Source organism: Thalassophryne amazonica, chromosome 4, assembly GCF_902500255.1.
Source record: "Thalassophryne amazonica chromosome 4, fThaAma1.1, whole genome shotgun sequence".
Classification (NCBI taxonomy): Eukaryota; Metazoa; Chordata; class Actinopteri; order Batrachoidiformes; family Batrachoididae; genus Thalassophryne; species Thalassophryne amazonica.
The window spans coordinates 136,209,839-136,235,536 of NC_047106.1; the positions used below are offsets into that span (position 1 = coordinate 136,209,839).

Here is a 25,698-nt window from a genome sequence, read left to right on the forward strand (position 1 = left end):
AAAGTGTAAACAACGGCCGCCTTGCGCGCAAGCCGATACGGTCTACACGCAATGATGTATTTTAGGTTTGGTGCTCAGCGGGAAGCTGGTCATGGGGCGTGCACATTTTTCAGTGGCGGGACGTTCAAATGTTGTATATAACGGGAGAGCCGCATCCATTTTCCCAAAACGCTTAGGTTGACCGAATTATATAACCTTTGTTACATGTAATAAGACTATGTTGTCTTTAAGTGTCATATCCACTTTAAAGACACATTCATTCATTTATAGGCACATTCTTTCAAAAGCAGTCTCTGAAAATGAGAAAACGTTTATCTGTATGTTATGATCTTGAAAACTGTTTCTAAGCATCAATACTTTACATATTGTATACCATACACATTGTATTGTATGGCCTTGCCTTACAATATAAGGCGCCTTGGGGCAACTGTTTGTTGTGATTTGGCGCTATATAAATAAAATTGATTTGATTTTGATATAACCAGTGTGTATTACTGTGATTATTATTTTGTACCTGCTGAAAGAGTCCACAAGCTTCAGTATAGTTTACATATATGCAGTCTGTTGTAGTTTCTAAATTTAACCATGTAGTTACTGCACACGTTTAAATATGGGATGTAAAGAAAAGTAAAGTATTTAATGAATAACTGTTTCATATAATTGATAAATAATGATGGAGTCTGAGGAAAGACAAGGATCAACTAAAATACTGATATACAGCTTCATGGCAGAGAAAAAATAAATAAATAAAAAAATTATTACATTTAAAATTGTTAATGTGAGATATTTTAAATCCTGTGAATTAAAGCTAAACATCTCAACTACAAGCACATGTTGATGGTTTCATTTTAACTCCACTGTGGTGGTGAACACAGGCATGACTGTGACCATAAGTGAAGGCTTGTGGATCAATCAATCAATCAATCAATTTTTTTTATATAGCGCCAAATCACAACAAACAGTTGCCCCAAGGCGCTTTATATTGTAAGGCAAGGCCATACAATAATTATGTAAAACCCCAACGGTCAAAACAACCCCCTGTGAGCAAGCACTTGGCTACAGTGGGAAGGAAAAACTCCCTTTTAACAGGAAGAAACCTCCAGCAGAACCAGGCTCAGGGAGGGGCAGTCTTCTGCTGGGACTGGTTGGGGCTGAGGGAGAGAAAAACCTTTGCATCTCCACCAGTCAGGTTCCTTCTAAGAAGCATCTCTCAAAGATTTGTGGAACCACAAGTAACTGGACTGTTGATTATACCCGAACATAACAAGCTGGGGACCACATGGACTTGTCACTGAGAAAATTAAACATTCATTCTGATGGTCCAACACACCCCCACGATCACAAATAAGGAAGTGATGAAGGAGATGGAGGCATCTAGGCTGGATGAGAGGGTGGACGCTTGGCTTTTGTGAGTACACACAGGGGAAACCTGGACTCAAAGATCAACCTGCATCTGAGCAAACAAATGTGACTGACCTCCTCCCTGGATGGCCTCAGTCAGCAGCTTGTAGAGGTGCATGGGTTTGCAGAAGCCCTGCTGTTGGCACAGAACAGGAGACATTCACAACTCATTACCCACACAGCCAGTCACAACCAGCTCACTGAAGCTCATCTGTTAATCCACTGATGACATGTGGCTTTTAGTATTTCTGATAACCTGCTCACAGCAGAAGGGCGGGATTCACAAAACTCTCCGAAATGCCAGGAAGCTGTCAGATCATTATCTCAAAATGATTCTTCAAGAACCATAAACTTAAATCTCATTAGTAAAGGGGAACTGTTCCCCGTGCAGCAGCTGTGTGCAGGAAAATATCACCTTGCAGTACTTGTTGAAGAGCTGCATGACAACTTTAGTGGAAGGGAGGGCCTCCTGGTTTGGGCACAACGGCTGCAGGGATAAAACACACAAAACACAGCTTAGCATCTGTCTCTCACACACACGCACACTTCCAAACAAGTCGGCACAGCAGGGAAAATGGTCAAGAGACAACATGCAGTGTTTTACAAAATCTAATCCCAGTACAGTATGTTGAGATCATCTCAACATATAAAATAATGTTTGGTGTCCTTATTTTATTCATGTTATGAAAACATATATGCATTAAAAAAATGTTTCAAAAACTTAAACCCCTGTCACACATACAGTAGTGTTCAGAATAATAGTAGTGCTATGTGACTAAAAAGATTAATCCAGGTTTTGAGTATATTTCTTATTGTTACATGGGAAACAAGGTACCAGTAGATTCAGTAGATTCTCACAAATCCAACAAGACCAAGCATTCATGATATGCACACTCTTAAGACTATGAAATTTGGCTATTAGTAAAAAAAAAAAGTAGAAAAGGGGGTGTTCACAATAATAGTAGTGTGGCATTCAGTCAGTGAGTTTGTCAATTTTGTGGAACAAATAGGTGTGAATCAGGTGTCCCCTATGTAAGGATGAAGCCAGCACCTGTTGAACATGCTTTTCTCTTTGAAAGCCTGAGGAAAATGGGACGTGCAAGACATTGTTCAGAAGAACAGCGTAGTTTGATTAAAAAGTTGATTAGAGAGGGAAAAACATACGCAGGTGCAAAAAATTATAGGCTGTTCATCTACAATGATCTCCAATGCTTTAAAATGGACAAAAAAACCAGAGACGCGTGGAATAAAACGGAAAACAACCATCAAAATGGATATAAGAATAACCAGAATGGCAAAGGCTCACCCATTGATCAGCTCCAGGATGATCAAAGACAGTCTGGAGTTACCTGTAAGTGCTGTGACAGTTAGAAGACGCCTGTGTGAAGCTAATTTATGTGTAAGAATCCCCCGCAAAGTCCCTCTGTTAAATAAAAGAAGAGGTTGCAGAAGAGGTTACAATTTGCCAAAGAACACATCAACTGGCCTAAAGAGAAAGGGAGGAATATTTTGGGGACTGATGAGAGTAAAATTGTTCTTTTTGGGTCCAAGGGCCGCAGACACTTTGTGAGACGACCCCCAAACTCTGAATTCAAGCCACAGTTCACAGTGAAGACAGTGAAGCAAGGTGGTGCAAGCATCATGATATGGGCATGTTTCTGCTACTATGGTGTTGGGCCTATATATCGCATACCAGGTATCATGGATCAGTTTGGATATGTCAAAATACTTGAAGGGGTCATGTTGCCTTATGCTGAAGAGGACATGCCCTTGAAATGGGTGTTTCAACAAGACAATGACCCCAAGCACACTAGTAAACGAGCAAAATCCTGGTTCCAAACCAACAAAATGAATGCCTTGCAGATGTGAAGAAATCATGAAGAACTGTGGTTATACAACTAAATACTAGTTTAGTGATTCACAGGATTGCTAAAAAAGCAGTTTGAACATAATAGTTTTGAGTTTGTAGCATCAACAGCAGATACTACTATTACTGTGAACACCCCCTTTTCTACTTTTTTTTTTTTTTACTAATAGCCCAATTTCATAGCCTTAAGAGTGTGCATATCATGAATGCTTGGTCTTGTTGGATTTGTGAGAATCTACTGAATCTACTGGTACCTTGTTTCCCATGTGACAATAAGAAATATACTCAAAACCTGGATTAATCGTTTTAGTCACATGGCACTACTATTATTCTGAACACTACTGTATGTCGATTGAGGCCAAATTGCGTCAGAATGACACATCCGGCCACAGTCAAGAAGTATTGAGGTGCAGTCTGAAGACCAATGGACGGCAGTCTGTGAGCATCTATATATTTGGTCCCATTCGCTCGGCTGTCCTGAGTGTGTTGCCCAGTTCAAAACACTCTTGGCGACATCGAGATGGGACGCACATCTGCCGGCGATCTATGTCCAGTTTTTTACATCATCTGATCGCAGTCTACATATTCTGACAGCATCAAAACAGCATCTGAAATGATCTGATCGTGGTTGATTGAGCTCTGAGATCGATCAGTCACAGCAAAGCCTGCCGACATGTTGTGCCACACACATACACCTCCACTGGACCCCGACCAGGGAGAGCAAAGGAAATGTTGATATGTAATGACATGTATGTGGCACTCTGCACGTCAGAAGCTCGGTGTAGCGCCCTGCAACGCAGCTGAATGGGATGTCACTGCTGTAATACATGTATTATTACATGTTCACCTCCCAACTCTGGAGTAGGTATGATGTGGAACTGTTTCCCCAGCCCATGACAACATAAATAAACATGCAACTCACCTTTGGTACCCCAGAAATGTTTCACAGCGCAGAAGGCAGCCAGGGACTGCAGCATGTGGTGAAGTCCCTTTCACCTGGCTGCACTGTGTGCTGGCAACACTGCTCGCAAATGCATCATCCACCACGGCATAAATAAATTCCATGTGAAGCGCCGCCCCACACGAATAATCCAACTGGAGTTGTGTTAAGATACGTATCAAGTATGCTGAAATGGCCACAACAAAAGGGAAAAAGAAATGGCGGATTGGCAAAAAAAAGAGTTATAAAAAAATAGAAAAAAGGTTCACTGGCTGCGTGTGAAGAATGCTGCACACATGGAGAAAATTGGCACACTGCCAGCACAGTTCAGCAGTTATGGAGTCCAGCTGGGTGAATAAAATCTAGTAGTGCTCCTGTGATTGGAGCATTATACCAATCAAACACCTAAAGGGATTTTTCGCCGGACTGTACGACAGCTGGCGATCACTGACAGTTGTCAGCCTTTTTGTGTGCGCATCACTCTGGATGGACAGCTCCCAGGCTCGCGGAGCGCCTCGCTCAACCATTATGAACACACACAGACGCAGCTGAGCAAACATTTCGGCCACACACCTGCACGCTGCTTGGATCACCTGTTCTATGCATGCACATGCGCACACTCCGTCATGTGAGAGACACACACTCCTGCCAGCGCAACCTCCTCCTGATGAGAGGTCAGTGAGCGCTGGGAATGTGAGGACGAGCAAAGATGTGATTGCGTGAGTGAGTGAGTGACTGAGTGAGAGCTCCGATGTCGGTCGCATCTGACAGCAGTCAAAAAGTTGAAAGCAGAATCCACAAGTATTTTTTTGAGGAGGTGTGGGGGGGGTAACCAATCCACTCTGCAAGTTAAACAGTGGGAAACACCAGTGCAAAAGTAGGAGGCGTGCACAGAATGGTTGGGTTACCATGGTCACCATTTATGTGTTTCATAGTCCAAATAGTACATCAGCCCACTCTGATTGGTTGACTGTAAAAGTGTGTGTGTGTGTGTCTCCATTCTTCCTCTACAGTGGCTTCACCTCATTTAATGGTATGCTCCATCTTTCACCTCATGAAATATTCATACCATTGCACTCATAAACATTCATTATTTGTATATTATTTTGCACTTATGATCATTAACACATGCAAAATCCTCATTTACATACTGCTGTCTACAACACTTTACCATCCACTGTCATGCACACAACCACCCAAAAAACGTTCACCAACCCAACATGCAAAGGTTTGGAAAGCCTACATAAAAGTGTTGATAGAATATCTTGTCTCTTACCTTTGACAATGAAGAGTCTTGTGGAAGTGGGATGTCAGCTGGACTGAAAGAAACCATGAAAGCACATAAGAGTCGACATCAGCAAGTTTCAAATCACCAAGACAAAGAAAACCATCACTAAGATGGATGTAAATGATCTTTATGGACTTCTGTGGACCTTTGTTTACATACGTCAAGTCGCAGCATGGAGCATGTGCTGAAGCCGTGCTTTGCCACATCCACAACACCATGGAACCACCCTGGGTCCTGGACGGCAACCACCCAGGCAGATAGCTAGTCTATTTCTACATCTCTAAAATAACCATGTATCTGCTGCAGCCAGGTAAAATGTGCACCTGGCTTTCACCAGCTACTGTGGGCCTCCACACTCAGACACCTGCTCGTTGGATCATGCACAGAGAAATGGGCTAGAAACAGGCTACATGAGAAACTGGCTACATGGCCAAAATGTTGTAGCTGACACTCCCCACAATGCAAGTGACATTCCTCATTCTTGTCTCCCTTAGTAACCACTCGTTTGATACAAAGTCATTCCAGCGGTTCTCAAGGATGCTCCGAAGAGACCTGGTACCAAAGACATCCAGTCGTCACCTGGATAGTGCCCAAGTCATATAACCATACAGCAAAATAGGTAACACAAGGACCCTAAAGACTTAGACCTTTGATCACCTGCAAAGATATCAGCAACTGTGGTCCTGGATGGCAACCATCGAGGCAGCCAACCAGTTCATGCCCACCTCTTGAAAGTAGCCATCTATCTGCCACAGCCAGGTAAAGTGTAGGTGTCGCCTAGGCCTGCTGCAGCCTCTGGGGTTTTCAACACTCTATCAACACATCACATGGCCAAAATGTTGTACCCGATGCCCTCTCATTATGCAAGTGATACTCCTCATCTTAGTCTCTCTAAGCAACCGCTCGTGAAACATACACATTTCAGCAGTACCCAAGAACCCTCTAAAGAGACCTAGTATCAAAGACATCGAGTTGTTGATTAACGTCACTGGATAATATCCGAGCCTCACTACCATACAGTAAGTCAGGTAGCACCAGGACCCTGAAGACTTGGACCTTCGTTCTCCTGCAAAGATATTGGCATTGCTAAACACCTCTTTCCAGCAACCTCATGACTCCATAGGCTCTTTCTGGACTCCTCTCAAGGCCAAAGACCCAGAGACATGAATATTACTGCCAAAATAAGGGAATGTCTCTTCACGTTCAACACTTTCATCACAGACAGGTACTCTTCTGATGGTTGTGACCAGAAAGTCCATAAAGTGTGGATCTTAGACTTGATCCAGGACATCAGTTACATCCAGGTTAACTCTACACACTGAAAAATCTAAGGTCTACTTTACTATCACACATGTAAGAAACCTCTCAATAGTGTTCTCAATACATGTTCAAGGAGTAACTTTACAAAACTGATATCTTGTGTACTTTACAAAATCCACTATTTGTTTGATGTTGTTGGAAGGTTTGCTCAGTGCTGTAACCAGTCAGTCTGTGACTTACGTGGTCGTGTTGCCCTGCTCTGTCAGCACACGGAGCAAGAATGCTCCCTGCTGATTGGGCTTTGAGGTGAAAGGGATGATGACGTAGTGACCTGGTGGAAGAGCACCACGAAGGACAACCTCCCGACGTGAGGTGTCACGTGGGGTGGACAAGACGGGTGGATGTGATTTTAGGTCCTCTTGTGATAGATACCTATTCTTAGGATGAGCCTGTAAGAGAGTAGTACACACTCTTAAACAATACTGCAACAGGGTGTATGCAAACATACGTGTCAGAACAGAGCGCGGTGTGTACCTGATATATATGCAGCCCGATATGCAGGTCTATGCTCAGACGTCTTTGGTGTTTCTGCATCAGAGCCAGGACAAATGAGCAGGAATTTTCGGAGGCTGTTGGGTTTCTGTCTGCCTTCAACAGATCAAAGCAGAACTGAGGATTCTGCCAGAAATACCCTAAACACACAAACGCACATGACAAATGACACAACACCCACATCAATCTACCAGTTAGGTCATTCAGCGCCAACCTGAAAGGAGCATGCCTTCCTTAAAAAAAACAAAAAACAAAAACTGAACAACATGCTTGAGTGGTTCATTCTCTTATCAGGGGTACATCCTGTCCCAGGGATGACAGAAAGACAGACGAACCCATTCACACCTCCTGTCAGATACAGAGTTTCCAGTTCACTTAACCTGCATGTGTTTTCAAAGTGGGAAGAAAGCTGAGCACCCAGTGGGAACCCATGCAGTCATGGGGAGAACACAGAAAGTCCACACAGCGTAGACAGCTTTAGATTTGAATCCTGAGGCAACAGTGCTAACCACTAAGCCACTGTGCTGCTCACACTAAGCAAGAAGTACATTAAAGTAGACCTGCATTGAAATAAATGCAGTCACATCTTTGACCAAAAAATTACTTTTATTTACACATAAGATCCTTCTGAATGTAGTAAAGTAAATTTGCAAGCCCAGATCTGTCATTCAACGGAGAAATCTTCGTTTAAAAAATGACATATTTACAGCTAAAATTTGGCCCGCCGCAAAACTGTCATCACATCCGGGACGTTGCCGTGACATAAGACATCATGCACTGCGTGCACCAACTGTAATTTGTGGATTTATGTCAGTTTGCATCTCTTACAAAAGCACCTTTTTATTGTCTTATACGGAAGGATCGACTTTTTTAAAACTTCATATTGTCTTGCGGTACGTTTGGTGAGTATACATTTCTTTTATTTTTGCCTGAAAATTATTTTTGGGGACTTTTTTATACGCCCATTTGATTGAGTGATGTCGCATTGAAAATCTACTGTCTTTAGCCTACCGCCATTTCGAGGTTGTTTATAATTGTTTTGCCTTTAGATGAGATCTATATTCGATCATATTTCCCCGTTAAAAAACAATTATTGGTGAGTTTTATATTATCTTGCTCTAAGACTGAATGTTTGTGGACTGCATAAAAATGATATTTTCGGGACTTTTTGCAATGTAAGTAGGATCTGCATGATCAACGCAGCTGCAGTATGAGTGAATGGACGGAGGCACTCCATGCAAGCCAATGTTTTCTCATGTGTCAGGGCTGGGGTCGGGGTTACCACAACGACCCGCTCGCTGGCTGGCACAGTAAGGTTCGGGGAAGAACATCGCCCGCTGTCGATGTCGCTGCTGATGTGAGCATGCAGAGCTGTATCTTGTATTCATTGCAGCTTACTTTTGGATGTTGAAACCAGGATGTGTATAACAGTAACATTACAAACAGATAAAATCAATTTCAATTGAGAAATACCTAGTACTGCATTCACTCAACACGCGGGATCGGACTGAAGGCGCTAGCGCTCTGTCTTCTCTCTTACGTCACGGCAATGTCCCGGATGTACAAACAGTTTTCGCGGAAGGCCAAATTTTAGCTGCAAATTTGTCACTTTTAAACAAACATTTATCCGCTGAATTAGAAATCTGGGCTTGCAGATTTACTTTACTGCTATTACTACTATTCATAAGGGTCTTATAAATACACTCAACAAATATATAAACGCAACACTTTGGTTTTATTCCATTTTGGATGGCATTACCCTGACCTCTAGTAATACTGTGAGAAATCTTGGAGTCATTTTTGATCAGGATATGTCATTCAAAGCGCATATTAAACAAATATGTAGGACTGCTTTTTTGCATTTACGCAATATCTCTAAAATCAGAAAGGTCTTGTCTCAGAGTGATGCTGAAAAACTAATTCATGCATTTATTTCCTCTAGGCTGGACTATTGTAATTCATTATTATCAGGTTGTCCTAAAAGTTCCCTAAAAAGCCTTCAGTTAATTCAAAATGCTGCAGCTAGAGTGCTGACGGGGACTAGAAGGAGAGAGCATATCTCACCCATATTGGCCTCTCTTCATTGGCTTCCTGTTAATTCTAGAATAGAATTTAAAATTCTTCTTCTTACTTATAAGGTTTTGAATAATCAGGTCCCATCTTATCTTAGGGACCTCGTAGTACCATATCACCCCAATAGAGCGCTTCGCTCTCAGACTGCAGGCTTACTTGTAGTTCCTAGGGTTTGTAAGAGTAGAATGGGAGGCAGAGCCTTCAGCTTTCAGGCTCCTCTCCTGTGGAACCAGCTCCCAATTCAGATCAGGGAGACAGACACCCTCTCTACTTTTAAGATTAGGCTTAAAACTTTCCTTTTTGCTAAAGCTTATAGTTAGGGCTGGATCAGGTGACCCTGAACCATCCCTTAGTTATGCTGCTATAGACGTAGACTGCTGGGGGGTTCCCATGATGCACTGTTTCTTTCTCTTTTTGCTCTGTATGCACCACTCTGCATTTAATCATTAGTGATCGATCTCTGCTCCCCTCCACAGCATGTCTTTTTCCTGGTTCTCTCCCTCAGCCCCAACCAGTCCCAGCAGAAGACTGCCCCTCCCTGAGCCTGGTTCTGCTGGAGGTTTCTTCCTGTTAAAAGGGAGTTTTTCCTTCCCACTGTAGCCAAGTGCTTGCTCACAGGGGGTCGTTTTGACCGTTGGGGTTTTACATCATTATTGTATGGCCTTGCCTTACAATATAAAGCGCCTTGGGGCAACTGTTTGTTGTGATTTGGCGCTATATAAAAAAAAAAATTGATTGATTGATTGATTGATTTTGTATGAGATGAACTCAAAGATCTAAAACTTTTTCCACATACACAATATCACCATTTCCCTCAAATATTGTTCACAAACCAGTCTAAATCTGTGATAGTGAGCACTTCTCCTTTGCTGAGATAATCCATCCCACCTCACAGGTGTGCCATATCAAGATGCTGATTAGACACCATGATTAGTGCACAGGTGTGCTTTAGGCTGCCTACAATAAAAGGCCACTCTGAAAGGTGCAGTTTTATCACACAGCACAATGCCACAGATGTCGCAAGATTTGAGGGAGCGTGCAATTGGCATGCTGACAGCAGGAATGTCAACCAGAGCTGTTGCTCGTGTATTGAATGTTCATTTCTCTACCATAAGCCGTCTCCAAAGGCGTTTCAGAGAATTTGGCAGTACATCCAACCAGCCTCACAACTGCAGACCACGTGTAACCACACCAGCCCAGGACCTCCACATCCAGCATGTTCACCTCCAAGATCGTCTGAGACCAGCCACTCGGACAGCTGCTGAAACAATCGGTTTGCATAACCAAAGTTTCTGCACAAACTGTCAGAAACCGTCTCAGGGAAGCTCATCTGCATGCTCGTCGTCCTCATCTGGGTCTCGACCTGACTCCAGTTCGTTGTCGTAAGCGACTTCAGTGGGCAAATGCTCACATTCGCTGGCGTTTGGCACGTTGGAGAGGTGTTCTCTTCACGGATGAATCCCGGTTCACACTGTTCAGGGCAGATGGCAGACAGTGTGTGTGGCGTCGTGTGGGTGAGCGGTTTTCTGATGTCAATGTTGTGGATCGAGTGGCCCATGGTGGCGGTGGGGTTATGGTATGGGCAGGCGTCTGTTATGGACGAAGAACACAGGTGCATTTTATTGATGGCATTTTGAATGCACAGAGATACCGTGACGAGATCCTGAGGCCCATTGTTGTGCCATACATCCAAGAACATCACCTCATGTTGCAACAGGATAATGCACGGCCCCATGTTGCAAGGATCTGTACACAATTCTTGGAAGCTGAAAATGTCCCAGTTCTTGCATGGCCGGCATACTCACCGGACATGTCACCCATTGAGCATGTTTGGGATGCTCTGGACCGGCATATACGACAGCGTGTACCAGTTCCTGCCAATATCCAGCAACTTCGCACAGCCATTGAAGAGGAGTGGACCAACATTCCACAGGCCACAACTGACAACCAGATCAACTCTATGCGAAGGAGATGTGTTGCACTGCATGAGGCAAATGGTGGTCACACCAGATACTGACTGGTATCCCCCCCAATAAAACAAAACTGCACCTTTCAGAGTGGCCTTTTATTGTGGGCAGTCTAAGGCACACCTGTGCACTAATCATGGTGTCTAATCAGCATCTTGATATGGCACACCTGTGAGGTGGGATGGATTATCTCAGCAAAGGAGAAGTGCTCACTATCACAGATTTAGACTGGTTTGTGAACAATATTTGAGGGAAATGGTGATATTGTGTATGTGGAAAAAGTTTTAGATCTTTGAGTTCATTTCATACAAAATGGGAGCAAAACCAAAAGTGTTGCGTTTATATTTTTGTTGAGTGTACATATCAGCTATTTCTTTCTGAGATCTGACCACATTTATTTCAATGCAGGTCTACTCTAAAAAAAAAATCGATTCACGTCCGAATCACGATTCTTATTTATTACGATTCTGAATTGATCCAAAATATCCAAGAATCAATTTTTAAAAAGCATTTTTAAAACATTTTCTTGCTTACTCGCTGCGTGTACTGTTTGTCAGGCAACGGCTTCCATACTACAGCGTCCCCGCGAGCGTGAGCTGCAGCTTAGCATGGTGGACGAAGAGCTAATTCGGCCAGCACCGTCTTTGCTGAAGGCACATGTTTGGGCGCATTTTGGATTTTATTAATTGCTGCATAAGAAGGAGCTTGACGTGACTTATGCAGTGTGCAAAATCTGCAAAATGAAAGTCAAGTACTTCGGAAATACTTCAAATCTGCAAGCCCACATACGAGGCCATGACCCGGAGCTAAAAGGAGGGGAGCAGCGGTATCTGCCGACTACTGACCAGCGCTTCGCTAAAGTGCCAGCCAACTCTGAACGAGCAAAGCAGATAAGTAAATTTACATCTAGAATCACTTGATTAACCTTGTAAAGCTGCATTTTCTTAAACATAAACATTTTTTAAGTAATATAACTATTTCTCAGAGCTCTTTGAATCGAAAATCAATTCTGAATTGAATCGTCTGCCCAAGAATCGGGATCGAATTGAATCGTGAGTTGTTGTACAATTCACATCCCTACAGAGCAGCCCATCTGATCCATTAACAAGATGTTAAATCTATCATAAACATACTTTTTACAGATAGGAATGAACATGCAACTGTTTTACCAAGCTATTAAGACATTACAAATAGTTACCTTTTAAGCTTTTCAAAATACATTCCTCATGGAGCAGGAGAGGAGAGAACAGGGAAAATAGGGTCCAGATGAAACAGTCTTCTGCGATTCCAGAAAGCGATTAGAGGTGTTTTTAACATCCAAGCTCTGACAGAAATGATTAATCCACTACAAAATAATAATTTTATATACAGCGTCCGGCGCACAAAGTAGGTGGAATTGTAGTGTGCAAGAGGGCTGAGCCAAAATAGCCTGTCAAAAATAGCCTGTCCTGTCCTCGTAGCCACAGGCGCTCAGATAACAGCCTCGTCCTCACCACACACGCCTTGTTTGTCCTCGTAGGACCTCGTACACAAACTGCCCCACACTGTTGTTGCTAAATTTTGAACTTTTTGAAATTAGCACCACGCTCACAGATGAGCCTCATTAGCCAAATATTCTGCCTCTAAGAGCCTCTCAGAGCCACTATTCTCCTGCGATTGTTAAATAACTGGACTCATACCAAAAAACATGCTACGTGGCTCATTATTCCCTGTTTATTATTTGGTGGGACCAGGACTTAACAGTGCCCAGGTCCAGACTTGAGGCAACTCATACATACATAAGCTGGCACCTGGAGCACTTTTTATCTCAACAATGATGGCCATCTGTGATGGACTGGGGGCCTGTACAGGGTGTACCTCTCTACTCAGCCAATGCCAGTTGGGACAGGCCATGACCCTTAACTGGAACAAGTGGGTTTAAAAATAAATGAATGAATGAATGATGACCATCTTCCACTTGATGAGTTTTTTTTCCTAACAGGATGAACTCTGGAACTTTTTCCAGTGTATGGGATGACATTAATGTTTTTAACAACTAAACCAGTAGCTTGCGTGATTCACTAGTCCTAACCTTAGATTAACTAGATCAATTCACCAGTGCTGCACAGAGATGAGCACAAGCACTTTTGGTAGTCAGACAATGTGGATGTGGGGCATGAAAATGAACTACATTCAGGGCCGTTTCAAGACATTTGGGAGGCCCCAAGCAAATTGGACATGGATGCCCCCCGCGCCTCACCACCCTGCCCAGTCTGCACAAAGCCTACATGAACCACAGCATAGACACAACGTTTAAGATCACACTTTATATCAATAAAATATTTGACAGTGCACTTGAACATATGCAAACATGCCGCCAGCATCCCATATTTAACCAACATATAAAGAGAGTGCAAACTGTGTAATAACTGCAAAATCCAAAAATGCTTAAAAATGTGCACAGTAACTAAATCAAACATACTTTAAAAATGCTGTACAAAAGTAATATTTAAATGTGAACAAGTATAAGTTGTTCACTTAAGGTGGAGGAGACGTGGTATCATAGATACTATGTTTGCATGTCGACATGAGTCCTTGGGTGTTATGCTCATAAGAGACCAACAGAGGGCGATGTAAGACTGTTGAGTTGTCAAGTGTACATGAAAATTCAGTAAGGTATATCTTATATATTATATTCCAATTCTAAGGTGGAACTATGCTAGTATATAAAGGTATATCTAAATATCTAAAAAGGAAGAGTAAAATAGGAGAGTAGAAAAGAGTAGAGTAGAGCCACTTAGGTGCCTGGTCTTGAGAACCAGGGATGGTAGGTTGAAAAGCTTTTTTATCCCATGAGAACTCTCCCTACCCACCCAAGCGGCTCAAGAAAAGGGTATATATAATATAACAAATAATAAGACATAAGAAGGATAAGACATCACAGGAGACTGTAATATAGGTAATTTAGTATGTAGACTAGTAGTAAAATTAAATATAGTTAGTAGGCTAAGCTATAAATCTGGTATTTTATTATAGAAACAGAAGCGATGAGTGTGTGAGTGTACTGGTATCTATCTAAAGTAACTCTATTAGAATATTATAGGAAAATAAAACGTATAATCATTATGCTATCAAATGGAAACCTAAGAACCTAGGTACTATACGAGGGCTGTCCGTAAAGTATAGGTCCTTTTTATTTTTTTCAAAAACTATATGGATTTCATTCATATGTTTTTACGTCAGACATGCTTGAACCCTCGTGCGCATGCGTGAGTTTTTCCACGCCTGTCGGTGATGTCATTCGCCTGTGAGCACTCCTTGTGGGAGGAGTCGTCCAGCCCCTCGTCGGAATTCCTTTGTCTGAGAAGTTGCTGAGAGACTGGCGCTTTGTTTGATCAAAATTTTTTCTAAACCTGTGAGACACATCGAAGTGGACATGGTTCGAAAAATTAAGCTGGTCTTCAGTGAAAATTTTAACAGCTGATGAGAGATTTTGAGGTGATTCTGTCGCTTTAAGGACTTTTCACGGTGCGAGACGTCGCGCAACGCTCTCAGGCGGCGTCATCAGCCTGTTTCAAGTTTAAAACCTCCACATTTCAGGCTCTGTTGATCCAGGACGTCGTGAGAGAACAGAGAAGTTTCAGAAGAAGTCGGTTTCAGCATTTTATCCGGATATTCCACTGTTAAAGGAGATTTTTTTAATGAAAGACGTGCGGGCGGATTGCAGCGTCGGCTCGCAGCCGCTGCGACGCTCCGCCACAGGAAAAACACCTCTGTTGGAAGCCTTGAGGACAAGTTGGAACATCTCCAGCTGATAAACAATTTCTCATATACTCACTCCACTGAAAGCCATCAAAAGCCAACTGGATTTTAACAAATGGTTATCAACACGGAGGTGTTTTTCCTGTGCCGCCGCGCTGCGTCGGCTGCGTCCCGACGCGCGGACCCGTCCGCACGTCTGTCATTAAAAAAATCTCCTTTAACAGTGGAATATCCGGATAAAATGCTGAAACCGACTTCTTCTGAAACTTCTCTGTTCTCTCACGACGTCCTGGATCAATAGAGCCTGAAATGTGGAGGTTTTAAGCTTGAAACAGGCTGATGACGCTGCCTGAGAGCGCTGCGCGACATCTCGCACCGTGAAAAGTCCTTAAAGCGACAGAATCACCTCAAAATCTCTCATCAGCCATTAAAATTTTCACTGAAAACCAGCTTAATTTTTCGAACCATGTCCACTTCGATGTGTCTCACAGGTTTAGAAAAAATTTTGATCAAACAAAGCGCCAGTCTCTCAGCAACTTCTCAGACAAAGGAATTCCGACGAGGGGCTGGACGACTCCTCCCACAAGGAGTGCTCACAGGCGAATGACGTCACCGACAGGCATGGAAAAACTCACGCATGCGCACGAGGGTGCAAGCATGTCTGACGTAAAAACATATGAATGAAATCCATATAGTTTTTGAAAAAAATAAAAAGGACCTATACTTTACGGACAGCCCTCGTATGTTGATATCTTTAAAGGAACACATAAACTGATGAATCATTAAAAATCTGCATCATGTAAAATAAAATTGTAAATAGCGAAAATAAGCTAGTTATAGTAGAAGAGCTAAATTAGCTGTTAATAAGCCAACCGTACCCAGCAAGCTAACACGATCAAAAACAGTAATTAGTGTATAAAGTATAATAGCATAGTTAAACCTACAGTAACGGTATTAACAAATACATATAAAATAACTGTGGACAAAAGTATGAATTAATGTGGGTTATCAAACACAAAAGAACCAAATATTTTGTAAGCTACGAACGTTGCTACAGCCTGCTAGATAAGCTAACGTTAGCTGTTAGGTATAACTAATTGTACCCCACTCCTCCAATATTTACTTAAATATAATAATTTTAAGGTTACCAAGGAAGCTGTCTGAGCCTGGTTCAGTAGAATACTTTCTTGGAAACTCAGTTCACAAGTGGATGTTAATCATTTATGAAGACGCAACATTGCTAATATAACACAGCCAGGCAGGTAGCTAACATAAACATTATATTTTGTTGACATGTAGGCGTAATTTATCTAGTGTAAATTATCGCTTACCACTGTCCTATTTTTTCCTGATATTGATTTATTTTTTCTGTTGGGATGTCCAAATCTATACACCTGCCTAATTTTGTTTAAATAATTACTACACACTTTTTGTAAATACTAGAAACTTAATTTCACTTCTCAAATATCAGTGTGTTCGTCTGCTATATGATATATTTCGCTGAAATTTCTGATCCAGACAACCAATGATTTATAAAGGAAAATCACGAAAATCGACTGTCACCGAATTTAAAGGGCACACAGTCTGTCACTGTATAAAATTCATAACTAGTCGTTGTCTGGGGGCCCCAAGTCAGATCAGGACCTGAGGCAATTGCTTGCCTTGTTGCAATGGGCCTGACTACATCGGTGAGAAAATGGCAATAAAATTTGTGCTGAGTAATCTCAGCATGAAGAATATGGAGTTAAAATTGTCTCAATATTTGGATATCTGAACACATTTGCAAATCAATGATTATTTGTAGATCACCCTGTGGGCATTTACAAATATTAATGAGACAATTTTAACTCCATAAAAGAAGGGTATGCGGCACAATGCAGTTGTATTTAGTTTGTTTAATTGTCATGGGAGTGTTTTGAGCAGAACGTGAAATAAACCAATAAGTGTCAACTCTCACTGCTGTGAAACTCACACAAGGCACAAAGTCCTGTTGTATTAAGAGAACAAGAAGATTCAGATTCCAACATTCAACAATCTAATACATTTCAAGAAAAGTTGGGATGTGGGTCTGGAATGATGTTAAAAACGCAATGTCAACAGCTGATTGAAATAATGATTTAGTACAAAAGTAGTGTCCGAGATCAGTTTTGAGAGGACAACACCTTTGTGTACAACTTCATCGTCACAACCTGACCCATCAATAACTGTCTGTGGTTTTGGAACAACATATGAGGTGCATGCAAAAACTATCTGACCTTTGGCCACAACAAATAAAGTTAATCATCTGGGGGTCTGAAATCCTAATTCCCTTCAAAGTAGGACTGTTGGACTGTTGAACAACTGAAGTTGTACATCAAGCAAGAATGGGAAAGAATTCCACCTCTAAAGCTTCAACAATTAGTGTCCTCAGTTCCCAAACACTTATTGAGTGTTGTTAGAAGGAAAGGTGATGTAACACAGTGGTAAACATACCACTGTCCCAGCTTTTTTTTTTTTAAACATGTTGCAGGCATCCATTTCAAAATGAGCAAATATTTGCACAAAAACAATAAAGTTTATCAGTTTGAACATTAAATATCTTGTCTTTGTGGTGTATTCAGCTGAATATAGGTTGAAGAGGATTTGCAAATCAATGTATTCTGTTTTTATTTACTTTCCCCACAATGTCCCAACTTCATTGGAACTGGGGTTGTACTAAACCACACCTCTTTCCAGAAACTTTCACACACCTGCTTCAGATGTGTTCATCACTTTGATTAATTGGCTCCTTATTTAAACCCTCACAGTTTCACAGCTCACTGCCCGATTGTTGACTCTGTTCACTTTCTCGCCTCTCATTCTTGTCCTGTTTGTGCTTGTGTATTTTTTTACCTTGCCTGTTTGCTCTGCCTCACCGTTAACCTGAACTCAGCCTGTTTTTGACTCTGCCTCTGTTTTGTCTGTATTGCTCCTGAACTTTGCCCGTTTATGGACTACAACCCAGCCTGCACCATGTCTGATACCTCTGCCTGTATATCTGACTACCTGTGTACCGAATCTACTGCCTGGTTACACGATAAAGCCTTTTATGCAACAAAACCAACCATGCCTGAGAGTCTGCACTGGTCGCCTACCAATTCCTGTGTCAAGCCACCACCAGCATGTTCCTCCATTTCTTTGGCTGAGAGTGCCTTACTGAGCACTTCTGATTGGCTCACATAGATGCCAGACAGTCTCCCAGACAGCAAATAGATCCAGGCCGGATGTAGTCCAACACCGGGCACCAATCCTGAAAACAGATCCGGTCCAGACAATATTTGAACCCTGGCCCAGATCTGGCACGGCTCCACTTTACAGTTCTGGAACAGATCCGGACCAGATTTGAACCTGATCTGCAAAAGACGAACCGTTTACAGCCCATATCTGGCACTGATCTGGGACAAATGTGGTCTGCATTACGGCACCGCTACAGGAATATGGGGTTAGCATAACGATAAGCAATTTTATCAGCACTTGGCAGAAACTATCCATTAGCGTTATAAACTCAGGGCTGTGAAAACTCCTCGAATCCGCGGGATGCGCGGATTTCATCATGGTGGGGTGTGTGTGTGTGTGTGTTAGTGTGTACTCTGTAATTGTGATTGTCAATGAGGTTTTTTAATTGCTTATTGCAAAGTGTTTTTTTATTTACGACAAGCAAGTTTTACGGGGGTAAGTTCCGTGGAGCTGAGGAAACTGATTTGTATCTGTAACACACAGATCAGTGTCTGTGGACTTATACCCCCCCCATGATGAAATCCACGCATCCCACGGATTCGCAGAGTTTATAACCGCTAATGGATAGTTTCTGCCGAATGCAGATAAAATTACTTATCGTTATGCTAACCCCATATTCCTGCCGCAGTGCCGTGATACAGACCACATCTGTCCCAGATCCGTGCCAGATATGGGCTGTAAACTCACTAGGTGTTCACAGGAAACAGTTATTTATTTCTATATGTATTTATTTATTTTCATTGTTACATGGTTTTATCTTTTCTGTTGTGTTTTGTTTCATTAGGTTCTTTTTGTCTCTTTCGCTAAAATTGTATTGTAACATTATTAGTCTAATATTATTATGTAGACTATTATTGTTGTTGCTATAATATATGTATAAAAATAAATTAAAAAAAATTACAATTTGACTCTTTTATGACAATGAACGCTGAGCCATTAATTATACAGAAAACAACACAAATGTGCTGATGCGAACAGCTTAATGCTAACTTTAACACTGAAAACGCCATAGACATGCTAACGCGTTAGCTTCAGTCCCATTTTTAAGTTATAAAATACATCTATCAGCTGTTTCAGAAGACCATAACAGGTCGGTTTAACATAAAAATATTAAATATTACTCACAGACATATGCTCTTCAGGGTTTTAGCGGGGAAAAATTAGGATAAAGCGAAATAAAGCAATCAATCCACGAATTGTAGATCGAAGCACTGCTTCGACCTGCGAATCACTGCTTCAATTGGTTCAAGGTTCAAAGCCAAGCAGCCCTGCAGAAAAGTTGATTACAGACCCACTGCAGGTCTGTAATCAATGTAGAGAAATGATCATTTTCCTGTCAAACACTCCCCAAGTGCGCAACTGCAAAAAAGCCTACCGGACATGCCTCATGACAAATCGGCCTGCATACATGTCAACCCCTTTGAGGGACAAAATCCATAAAATCAACACAAAATCCTTATAACCTCCAAATCACACCAAAATCAGTTTTATTACAGTACACACAACCGCATAGCGGTATCACGTAACTGGGTTTTTGTCCACATATTATGAGTTGCCACAATGACATTAAAGTCAGGATCATATTTGAGATTTCCAGTGTTGTATAGTCTTCTTCTTTGTCTTTCGGCTGTTCCCGTTAGGTGTCGCCACAGCAGATCAATCATTTCCATCTCACCCTGTCCTCTGTATCTTCCTCTGTCACACCAACCACCTGCATGTCCTCTCTCAGCAAATCCATGAACCTCCTCTTTGGTCTCCCTCTTCTCCTCCTGCCTGGTGGCTCCATCCTCAGCATCCTTCTCCCTATATACCCTGGGTCCCTCCTCTGCACATGTCCAAATCATCTCAATCTCGCCTCTCTGACTTTGTCTCCAAACCGCCCCACCTGAGCTGTCCCTCTGATATGTTCATTCCTAATCTTGTCCATTCTTGTCACTCCCAAAGAGAATCTCAACATCTTCAGCTCTGCCACCTCCAGCTCTGCCTCCTGTCTTTTTGTTAGTGCCACTGTCTCTAAACCATACAACATAGCTGGTCTCACTACTGTTTTGTAAACTTTCCCCTACACTCTTGCTGATATTCTTCGGTCACAAATCACTCCTGCCACCTTTCTCCACCCACTCCACCCTGCCTGCACTCTCTTCTTCACCTCTCTACCACACTCTCCATTACTTTGAACAGTTGACCCCAAATATTTAAACTCATCTACTTTCACCACTTCTACTCCTTGTAACTGCACTATTCCACTGGGCTCCCTCTCATTCACACACATGTACTCAGTCTTGCTTCTACTGACTTTCATTCCCCTTCTCTCCAAAGCATATCTCCACTTCTCCAGACTAGACTCAACTTGCTCTCTACTCTCACTACAGATCACAATGTCATCTGCAAACATCATAGTCCATGGGGACTCCTGTCTGATCTCATCTGTCAACCTGTCCATCACCACCGCTTTATGCCTCTGTAGTTACTGCAGCTCTGCACATCACCCTTGTTCTTGAAAATAGGAACCAGCACACTTCGTCTCCACTCCTCAGGCATCCTCTCACTTTCCAAGATTTTATTAAACAATCTGGTTAGAAACTCTACTGCCATCTCTCCTAGACATTTCCATGCCTCCATTGGAATGTCATCTGGACCAACTGCCTTTCCACTCTTCATCCTCTTCATAGCAGCCCTCACTTCGTCCTTGCTAATCTCTTTTACTTCCTGATTTACTCTCACCACATAATCCAGCCTTTTCTCTTGCTCATTTTCTTTATTCATCAACTCTTCAAAATATTCCCTCCACCTTCTCAGCACACACTCCTCACTTGTCAGCACATTACCATGTGCATCTTTTACCACCCTAACCTGCTACACATCCTTTCCAGCTCTGTCCCTTTGTCTGGCCAATCGGTACAAGTCCTTTTCTCCTTCCTTACTATTCAACTTCTTGTACAGCTCGCAATATGCCTTTTCCTTTGCTTTTGCCAATTCTCTTCTCGCCTTACGCCACATCTCCTTGTACTCCTGTCTACTTTCTTCATCTCTCCGACTATCCCAAAACTTTTTCACCAACCTCTTTCTCCTTATGCTTTCCTGGACCTCTTCATTCCACCACCAAGTCTCCTTGTCTTCCTTCCACTGTCCAGATGTCATACCCAGTACTGCCCTAGCTGTCTCCCTCACCACATCTGCAGTACTTTTCCAGTTGTCCAAAATTGCTTCCCCTCCAACTAGTGCTTCTCTCACCTGCTCGCTAAATTTCACTCAACAGTCTTCCTCCTTCAGCTTCCACCATCTGATCCTTTGTTGAGCTCTCACTCTCTTCTTCTTCTTTACCTCTAAAGTCATCCTACAAACAACCATCCTATGCTGTCTAGTGACACTCTCTCCTGCTACCACCTTACAGTCTGTGATTTCTTTTAGCTTGCATCTCCTATAAAGAATGTAGTCCACCTGTGTGCACCTTCCTCCACTCTTATATGTTACCCTGTGCTCCTCCCTTTTCTTAAAGTAGGTATTCACCACAGCCATTTCCATCCTTTTTGCAAAATCAACTACCATCTGTCCTTCCCCATTCCTATCCTTGATACCATATCTACCCATTACTTCCTCATCACCTCTGTTCCCTTCACCAACATGCCCATTGAAGTCTGCTCCTATCACCACTCTTTCACGCTTGGGCACACTCTCCACCACCTCATCTAACACACTCCAGAAATCTTCTTTCTCCTTCATCTCACAACCTACCTGTGGGGCATATGTACTGATGATATTCATCATCACCCCTTCAATTTCCAACTTCACACTCATCACCCTGTCAGACACTCGCTTAACCTCCAACACACTTTTAACATACTCTTCCTTTAAAATGACCCCAACACCATTTCTCTTCCTGTCCTCACCATGGTACAACAACTTGTACCCACCGCCGATGCTCCTGCTCTTACTTCCCTTCCACTTGGTCTCTTGCACACACAATATGTCTACCTTTCTCCTCTCCATCATATCAGCCAGCTGTCTCCCTTTACCAGTCATACTACCAACATTCAGAGTCCCCACTCTCATTTCCACCCTTCTAGTTTTCTTCTTCTCCCGCTGTTCGTGGCAACGTTTTCCTCCTCTTCTTCGTCGTCTTCGCCCAGCAGTAGCCCAATTTCCACCGGCACCCTGTTGGCCAATAGCACCGGTGGTGGATGTTGTTAACCCGGGCCGCGACCGATCCGGTATGGGAATTCGATTCTGAGTCTGCATAGTTGGGTTGGCTTGTTTTATGCCGGATGCCCTTCTTGACTGTTGGGTTTGCACCCCGTTTTTAAAGAAATGAGAGGCACAAACACTGAAAAGAAACCAGTCAGAGAGAGACAAATATATATATATTTTTTGCTCTGCGCAGAGGAGGAGAACAATGAAGCAGCTTGTAAGTGCTCAGCTACAAAGCTCTCCTAAAATCTCCTCCTCTGGCCCAGCCTTTTATTTAGTTCAACATGAGAAAAAACAAACAAGGACAGTCGGGAGAGGTTACACATGAGTCATGTCTGCAAGAGGGTGATAGCAAAGCGAGGTAACGGCTGAAACCTTCCATTCCTGCAACATGAGCCTTGTGGCTCGTCAAAGCAGGATAAGGCAAAATGAAAAATAGTTTGCTCAATCATGAAGAATGCAGACAACAAGTCTTTCTTTCTAAAACCTCCTCTTCTCACAAAGAGGAAAAATAATAAGCATAAACTATAAAAAAAATAATAATAATATAAGCATAAACTAAAGAAAATAAATGATAATAAGAGCATGAACTATATAAAATCCTTGACACTGACGCAACCCTCCTCATTTATCCGGGCTTGGGACCAGCACTCAGAATGTACTGGCTGCACACCCCATGTGGCTGAGTTCAGTGTTGTATAGTAACGAAATAAAAATACTTCACTAGTGTACTTAAGTACGTTTTGGGAGACTTTGTACTTTACTTGAGTTTTTTGTAATTCAGCTTACTTTCACTTTTACTTCACTACATTTCCAACCTTAATTGCATACTTCTACTCCGATACATTTTCTATTTGCCATGCGCGTTACAAAAAACACACACACACGAAAAAAGTCGTGTTTTCACCCAGAGACACCACTGATTACTAGTGACTGCAATGAAGTCAGGCCCATACATGTCAACCTATACGGATTTTCCGAGTGTCAGAGTCATACGGACGTACAAATAAAGTCTGACGGATATTCAGGGTTTGGTCTGCAGCGGGTCTGTAATCATCTGCAGCGCGACTCCACTTTGATGCGTGAGCCATTGAAGCAATGCTTCGAACCACTGACTCGTGGTTCTTTGATTCGCTGCTCTTCAGAAGCAGTAAGTCCGCTTCTTAACTCCTCTCAAAGCGATTAAAATATCGTGAGTCGCTTTTGTGTGGATTAAAGTCACTAACTGGGACTCTTGTCATATTGTAGTCAAGAAACGAGAATCGTCCTCTGTGCCGTTGACACAAAATTGCCGCTTTAAATAACATGACACCTCTCCAAACGCTGTAATACAGAAAATAAACTACAATCGACTAAAACTTTTTTTTCTTCCCAAAATGAGATGTGCTGTGTTCTTTATGAATTAAACTGATGCTGACATACAGCACAGCCAGCTGTAAGAGCTCAGCTCAGATATATGGAAAGACATTCATGCCCAAATGTCTGAAAGGAAATGCTTTTGACAAAACCTACAGACTTTGTTTATTTATGTCCAGAGATTAAGGATCCACCATGTAGAGTTTATTATGTCCAAAGTTTAAGGATCCAGTGACCAATTTCATATTTATTTACGTTAAGACTCAATAAAATGTTCAATTCAGTTTCAATTTAATCGGCTTATAAAGCGCCAAATCGCAACAAAAGCCGTCTCAAGGCATAAAACATAAAAACATAAAAATAAAAAAAAATTCAAATACATAATTAAAAACAGAAGTAAAAGAATAAAACAGATAAAAAAATTATTCATAAGAAAGAGAATAAAAATAGGCTTTAAGGCTTGACTTAAAAATGTCCACAGACTCCAACTGCCTCACGGTCGCAGGAAGACCGTTCCACAGAGCGGGTGCACGATAAGAAAAAGCTGTTTGACCTGCTGACATAGAAAAGCTGTAAAGCCTACTTTTAGTGCACAAAAAATTCACAAGAGGTATTGATAAGGAATCGGATCGATAAGCGGAATTGATAATGGTATCGATAAAATCTTATTGATACCCATCCCTAATAAACACACGGGGTGAAGTCAAGGATCATTGACATGCCCGTCTGTAACATCGGCATTGGCGAGGCAATTTTTCGATACACTTGATGAAGTTCTGAGGTATGTTTTATTTTGTTCATTATATTCGATTTATTTTTCATGATTTTATTTCCACTAGTGACACACAGTTCTTGTTTCTGTAAAAAATAGCTAAATTTGACACATTCAGTTCTGTAAAATTCAGCTTGACGCATGAATACTAGATCTCTATTGTTTGAAATTCAACTGTGGAGGAAACACTAATGATAACTCAGCCACATGGGGTGTGCAGCCAGTACATTCTGAGTGTCGGTCCCAAGCCCGGATAAATGAGGAGGGTTGCGTCAGGAAGGGCATCCGGCATAAAACAAGCCAACCCAACTATGCAGACTCAGAATCGAATTCCCATACCGGATCGGTCGCGGCCCAGGTTAACAACGTCCGCCACCGGTGCTATTGCCCAACAGGGTGCCGGTGGAAATTGGGCTACTGCTTGGCGAAGACGACGAAGAAGAGGAGGAAAACGTTGCCACGAACAGCGGGAGAAGAAGAAAACTAGAAGGGTGGAAATGAGAGTGGGGACTTTGAATGTTGGTAGTATGACTGGTAAAGGGAGAGAGCTGGCTGATATGATGGAGAGGAGAAAGGTAGACATATTGTGTGTGCAAGAGACCAAGTGGAAGGGAAGTAAGAGCAGGAGCATCGGCGGTGGGTACAAGTTGTTGTACCATGGTGAGGACAGGAAGAGAAATGGTGTTGGGGTCATTTTAAAGGAAGAGTATGTTAAAAGTGTGTTGGAGGTTAAGCGAGTGTCTGACAGGGTGATGAGTGTGAAGTTGGAAATTGAAGGGGTGATGATGAATATCATCAGTGCATATGCCCCACAGGTAGGTTGTGAGATGAAGGAGAAAGAAGATTTCTGGAGTGTGTTAGATGAGGTGGTGGAGAGTGTGCCCAAGCATGAAAGAGTGGTGATAGGAGCAGACTTCAATGGGCATGTTGGTGAAGGGAACAGAGGTGAAGTAAGTAATGGGTAGATATGGTATCAAGGATAGGAATGGGGAAGGACAGATGGTAGTTGATTTTGCAAAAAGGATGGAAATGGCTGTG

The 25,698-nt window shown here is 42.2% G+C and overlaps 1 protein-coding gene across 1 annotated transcript in view; it reads right to left on the reverse strand.

Annotated features, from left to right (window-relative positions):
• The window catches only part of zgc:85932 (uncharacterized protein LOC405875 homolog), a 146,914-nt gene that overhangs the window by 33,745 nt on the left and 87,471 nt on the right, over positions 1-25,698 (reverse strand). The window contains exons 10-14 of the mRNA XM_034168645.1: positions 7,291-7,448; positions 6,997-7,205; positions 5,485-5,527; positions 1,817-1,888; positions 1,477-1,537 (exon numbers count right to left, since the gene is read on the reverse strand). Of these exons, the coding sequence (XP_034024536.1) occupies positions 1,477-1,537; positions 1,817-1,888; positions 5,485-5,527; positions 6,997-7,205; positions 7,291-7,448 (543 nt within the window). The remainder of the gene's footprint in view (positions 1-1,476; positions 1,538-1,816; positions 1,889-5,484; positions 5,528-6,996; positions 7,206-7,290; positions 7,449-25,698) is intronic.